Source organism: Cynoglossus semilaevis, chromosome 7 (genome assembly GCF_000523025.1).
Source record: "Cynoglossus semilaevis isolate Cse_v1.0 chromosome 7, Cse_v1.0, whole genome shotgun sequence".
Lineage (NCBI taxonomy): Eukaryota > Metazoa > Chordata > Actinopteri > Pleuronectiformes > Cynoglossidae > Cynoglossus > Cynoglossus semilaevis.
In genome coordinates, this window is record NC_024313.1 from 5285519 (window position 1) to 5291153 (window position 5635).

The window sequence follows — 5635 nt, forward strand, 5'->3', positions numbered from 1 at the left end:
TTTACCTAATATTTGAGGGCATTCCTTGATAGAGAAAGTATATAGTTCGACCTCTGAATCATCCATGTTGGCAGCAGCTTCTTCCATTTCCTTCCCATCCTCCTCCATGGCCTCTTTAATTTTAGCATCTAGATGTTTTGACAACTCATCTGAAGTATCCACCTCATCAGCGTTAGGTACCTTACTCTTTGTCTTAGCCAGGATGAGCATCTGAAGGTGCTCCCTAAATTGAATATGGAAGAGGCCCAGCTGCTGGGCCAGCCACCGACCATGGAGGGTCTTTCCGGATCCACGGGTGCCAATAAGTAAGACTCGTGGTGCGGGGGGCTTTGATAAATCAGAACAAAACATATTTGAGAAAACGCTTTTTTACGGTTTACAACTTTTTTATTTTACCTTGAGTAACTCAGTCCTTGTAGTGAATTGTAGAGGGTCCTGAAGAAAGGCATCTCTTGCTTCTGTACTAAAGAAGTAGAAGGTCTTCTCACGATATCTGGCTGCTATCTGGTCTGAACATGGCCTCAGGATGTTATGGGTTTTAAAGGCCACAGGGCAGAAGTGAAGAGTATCTCCTAGTAACCTCTTGGGTGTAGTGTGCCCCTAGTACCATTCAAAATAGTAAAAGTACACGTTTGTAAAGAAATAACATTATTAATACGAACCTTCATGGGTTTATTTACTCACTTCATACTCATGTTTCTCAGCTGTGCCGTTGTCACGTCTGCTTCTTTCCTCCTCCCCCTCCAGCTCCACCAAGGCCTCAAAATCCTCTGCCTCCTCCTCCAGGTCGACAGCTGTCAGCTCCCAAGGTAGATACTCAAAGGGCTCTGGTGATCATGGCATCCAGAGATTCACGTTTAAATATTCCTATATTTTTAGTTTAGTTTCACACTGATTCAAACATGAAATGAAAACTTCTATGTCAGTAAATTCTCACTCTCCATCTGAAGGACCATCTCATGAAGCAATTCTTTGGCGTGTTTGCCGCCGATGTCCAGTTCTGAGAATGTGACAGTTATATTAGGCAGCATTTGCTCCCATTCAGACATAAACTGTTGCATTTGGAGTTTAAACTCATCCATCTCTGGGCAAGGTGGAAAACCCAGCTCCCATTGGTCTGGCTGTGTCACAGCTTTAGGAACTGAAGGAGAAGATAAGATTGGAAGTTTTGGAATATTTTTGTCGCTGACCTAAAAACAGCAACATCTAACAAAAAGGCTTACCAAGAATTTCAGAAATATCAGGATCTGAAGGGTTTCTAGAGTCTAGAGGTTGTCCTACAAAAACAAGGTAAGTTACAATAATAAGACAATCTTCAGACTTTAAAAATCAAGCTGCTTCATGGACAGATACAGTCATACTCGCCATCTGTTTCTTCATTGTCTGTCTCCAGATTTGAAAGCACCTCTGAACTTTGCTCCTCTCCATCTCTAAATCATGAAAAAATAAATAGGAATAAATAAATTCCCCAAATTATCTAACTAAGATATTAGACACTGAAACATAATTATAAATCAAATATTTTATCCTCACAAGCATTGTCTCTCTTTTTCCAACTGTTCCTTCAGCATCCTCTTCATGATTGCTTCATTCACGGCCTCCTTATTCATCTCATACATTCTCCTTAAAACTGACAAAACAAATTGGACAAGTGATACTATGTATGAAAACTTACAAGCATGGGCCATGGTCTATTTTTAAATTCAGTATCAACTTGTATGTTATGTTATTGTATCTTTTATTTATTTTACTGTGATTTCCATCACTGTCTTTGAGACAAAAGATGATGTCTGGCAGGATTTCTCCTTGCAGCAAGGCTTCCATTTGAGAGGTATTTTTAGGAAAGCCGTCGAGCACCCATCCTGTCTTGAACTCTTCATCATTGTCTGCATCTTCAATCTATAACATCAACAGCAATAGAAAAAGAAATGTAATAAATATAATATATATATATATATATATATATATATATATATATATATATATATATATATATATATATATATATATATCACAACACCTTACACATACTGTACCTCTTTTACACGTTTCCTCAGTGCGTCAGCATACAGGCCCAGTGGAGATGGGCTTAGTTTCCGGGCTTCTTCTATAGCACTGAGCACCATGGCTTTCACCTCTGGATGATCCTCTGTCACTGGTAACAAAGAAGTTATTCACAGACAAACTCTGAGATGAACAGGTTTACAATGTTGAATCAAGTTTGACCATTGACATATTTCTGATGGATTCATACATTGGTTACTGAACTTGCCTGGATTCTGTGTCTCATCCTTTTCTGATTTCATTTGGATTTTCTTGATGGCAGCCTGCGTGGATTCTTCTGTAATCTTGTTAAGCCTCTCCTTCTCAGTTGCAGCCAGAACTGGCCGCACCATTTCTTCTATGTCAAGAACTGATGCCTTGTAATGCTGAGCTAGAAGCTTACAGACGGTGCTCACTCCTGCCAGAGGAGGCCCTACAATGGCAACCCTACAGGGTGGCCTGGGCATGGGTGGTAGTAGGTACAGTCTAGGGTTTGTGACAAACTTCTGTAGGGCCTCCTGGGATGAGAGGATGTATAGTTTGTCCTCAAAGCTGTGAGAAGATTCAGGTAAACGTCAGCTGATAATTTTGCATCGTTTTACCCTGAAAAACAAAAACAAACTGGATCAGTTCATAGAAAGAACCACACACCCCACAGAAAATTTGGGATTTCCAGGAATGACCCGTCCTTCCTTCAGTGCAACAGGGCAGTTTTGCCCCCAACGGCTTCGTCGCCACCTGAAGCCTGGAGCCACTACTTTAGCAGAAGAAAAATGTCTCAGCAGGTGCTCCTAGAAAAAAACAAAACATTTAATTTAAACAGGATATATAATACATGTGTATTCATATGATCAAAAAATATATTTTCTCCATAACTGAAATAAATGAAATTTCAATCGGAAATCTTGTAATAACCGTGTCAATATCTTCAGGTATGTCTTCATGAAATCTTGTAATAACTGTGTCAATATCTTCAGGTATGTCTTCATCATCAGAGTGGTGGAGAAGGAGGGGTATGGAGACATGTTTCAATGCCATGGATCCAAGACGAGACATGACAGTCTACACAGAGAAAAACTGTTGTATTAAAGTGGTTACTGGTTTGAAGGTACCTTAGAAATATCATTTAACTGCTTTCAACTGATTTGGACAAATGACAAAATTCATAACTGTGCTAGCACCATATTGATACCTGAAAAATGAATACTACATTATAAGAAAAGTTTAGATATTTTACAGTGTGCAGCTCTTCGGGTGTGTTGTTTCCATCTAGCTCCAACAAATAGAGGGGGTTGTGTTCTGCCATGTAGTCCTTAAATATAGATGCAAAATGATTTTATTGTTATTGTCATATGATTCAATTTAAATTACATTACATTTAAATTACATTAGCATAAACAGCCAAGTCTTTTTGTGTACAGTATGTTTACCTTGTGCTCTAAATACACGATAAAAAAAAATCATATCTGAACAAAATGTGTAATTTACATTACAGCCGAAGCATTACCGTAATATGACTACACAGAACTGCAGTATACTATTATCTAATAGTATAATAATTATCTAATACATAACTTGTATCTGATGTTTTAGTCTGCATAAATACTCACCTCCAGAGGTCTGAGAACCTTTTCATTGTAAATATTAATTCTAGTTAGAGCATCTTCAGTCATATTTTCCAATGGGAAAACCATATGTTCGATGATGTCCTCTTGAACTTCATGTTCAGACGACTTCAAGAAAAAATAGACAGAATTGTTTTTGAGAATAAATTGAAAACCAGGATCAGATTTATATTAGCAAGATAAGAATATTTGTCTATTATTGTCTTTTTGTCCCTACCATCTCCTCCTTGTCCTCCTCTTTGTCCTCCATCTTTTCTTGGTTAAAGAACTTGTCTTCATTGTCCTGGCGACCGTCATGGTCTTTCCCCAGCTGCTGTTTCACTCCTGACAACCTTTGTAATAAGTCATTGTCTGCACACTAAAAATAGAAACAAATGGTAAAGTTTCGCCAACAATATTTGACATTAACAAGGCAGATGTGTGTAGGTCCTGTATTAAAACCTTAATATTAATGACGAAATCAGGCTTAAACTCAAGGTTTTTGATGAGTTCAATCTGCTCTTGAACCTTTAAACTCTCCTTGGACACAAAGGGCAGGCAACTCAGCACGTACCCTGTAATAACAAATACCAAAACATAAATAGCACCTGAGCGTCAGTTCTGTTGGTTTTAAAACAATATGACAAAAACATTTAGAAAAGTTTTATTTTATATTGTATTTTATAAATAAATCCAGACGCTACATTTGCACATTAACAATTTACCATAGTGTCCCACATCTTGTGAATTAAGCCTTTCGAGGATCAGCTTCAGCATCTTGTCTTCTGGTATCGTCTGTTCTTCAGACAGGATTTTGAGGAGCTAAAATTATCAGACAATGCAAAAATGTAGTGTTCACAAAGAAGGTGTGTAAACACTCCATCCTGTGCCAGAATAACAAATCTCCTGAACAATGCTCACCTCTATACCATCATTTGTTTTATTTTTCACATGTGTCTTCAGCAGTTCTGTATCTGGAATGTTGCAAAGGCAGATGAGAAACACTACAGATCTAATGAGCTATTAAATGTTATTGCATTGACAAGATAAGATACATACCGTCAATCAAAATACACTTCCAAGATTTTGCTATTTCTTTGGCTAATGTGGACTTGCCAACTCCCTGAAACATATAAATGCACAAATGCAAAATATATATTTGACCAAGTGAAATTACCAACTGTAACCACATGTAATTGTGTCTTATCCCCAAAGGAGTAGAAATACATTTAATACACAGCTTAATGTGTCTATTTAATGGTATATAATTAATTTGAAGTTTTTGGTTAATTTACTGAAATAGTCTTTATATTGTTTAAGATGTAATTATTATTTATTTATTAAAGTTTTGTTTAACAACCTCCTCAGCCCCAGCCCCTAAAAATGTTTCGACACCACTGCAAAATACACTGAGCAGTTACATAAAAAAAGAGAGACAAAGTTATTACCGGTTTACCAACTACTATGAAGCAGGTGGGTTTAGCTTGAAGCTTGATTCTCTCCGCTTCGTCTTCGAACAAGTTGTCCACAAAAGACTCCATTTGTACTAATAAAACATACAGAGAACCTAAACAGATTAAATATGTACCGCTGTAGTCATGGGCTAAACATTTTTTTAATCTTACATAGCTGTTTTTAAAGCTAGCATGTATGAAGCTGAACTAGCTTTGTCCAAAACAAATAATAGAACCCGAGGCGAACAGTCATTTGATGCTGTTGTTATAGCAACCCTCAAACTAAGTGTCCGAGCATGAGATGCATTTACTTCCTTTTTGATAAATCGGAAACCCAAGCTCTTACGAATATGGCCAAGCTAAGCCTTCGAACTACAACTTAATCAAATACATCATTGTTAGTATATTCTGTATAATTATTTAGATATTTATTTATCTGGGAAATGGGTAATACAATTTTACGAGCATTTATTTTCAATTATTTTTAAACTTTACAGTACGTCTCGACATAAATAAATTTGCCCTTCGGAGGCA

General features: G+C 37.1%; 1 protein-coding gene across 1 annotated transcript in view; it reads right to left on the minus strand.

The window, feature by feature from the left end:
- The window catches only part of ak9 (adenylate kinase 9), a 9952-nt gene extending 4610 nt beyond the window's left edge, over nucleotides 1-5342 (minus strand). Inside the window, exons 1-20 of the mRNA XM_025056695.1 lie at nucleotides 5096-5342; nucleotides 4707-4770; nucleotides 4569-4621; nucleotides 4373-4469; nucleotides 4110-4222; nucleotides 3886-4026; nucleotides 3654-3776; nucleotides 3281-3355; nucleotides 3004-3105; nucleotides 2695-2834; nucleotides 2273-2595; nucleotides 2037-2155; nucleotides 1752-1899; nucleotides 1534-1630; nucleotides 1366-1430; nucleotides 1224-1277; nucleotides 938-1141; nucleotides 685-827; nucleotides 397-600; nucleotides 52-327 (exon numbers count right to left, since the gene is read on the minus strand). Of these exons, the coding sequence (XP_024912463.1) occupies nucleotides 52-327; nucleotides 397-600; nucleotides 685-827; nucleotides 938-1141; nucleotides 1224-1277; nucleotides 1366-1430; nucleotides 1534-1630; nucleotides 1752-1899; nucleotides 2037-2155; nucleotides 2273-2595; nucleotides 2695-2834; nucleotides 3004-3105; nucleotides 3281-3355; nucleotides 3654-3776; nucleotides 3886-4026; nucleotides 4110-4222; nucleotides 4373-4469; nucleotides 4569-4621; nucleotides 4707-4770; nucleotides 5096-5188 (2634 nt within the window). The 5' untranslated portion in view covers nucleotides 5189-5342. The remainder of the gene's footprint in view (nucleotides 1-51; nucleotides 328-396; nucleotides 601-684; nucleotides 828-937; nucleotides 1142-1223; nucleotides 1278-1365; nucleotides 1431-1533; nucleotides 1631-1751; nucleotides 1900-2036; nucleotides 2156-2272; nucleotides 2596-2694; nucleotides 2835-3003; nucleotides 3106-3280; nucleotides 3356-3653; nucleotides 3777-3885; nucleotides 4027-4109; nucleotides 4223-4372; nucleotides 4470-4568; nucleotides 4622-4706; nucleotides 4771-5095) is intronic.
- Nucleotides 5343-5635: the final 293 nt, after the last annotated feature.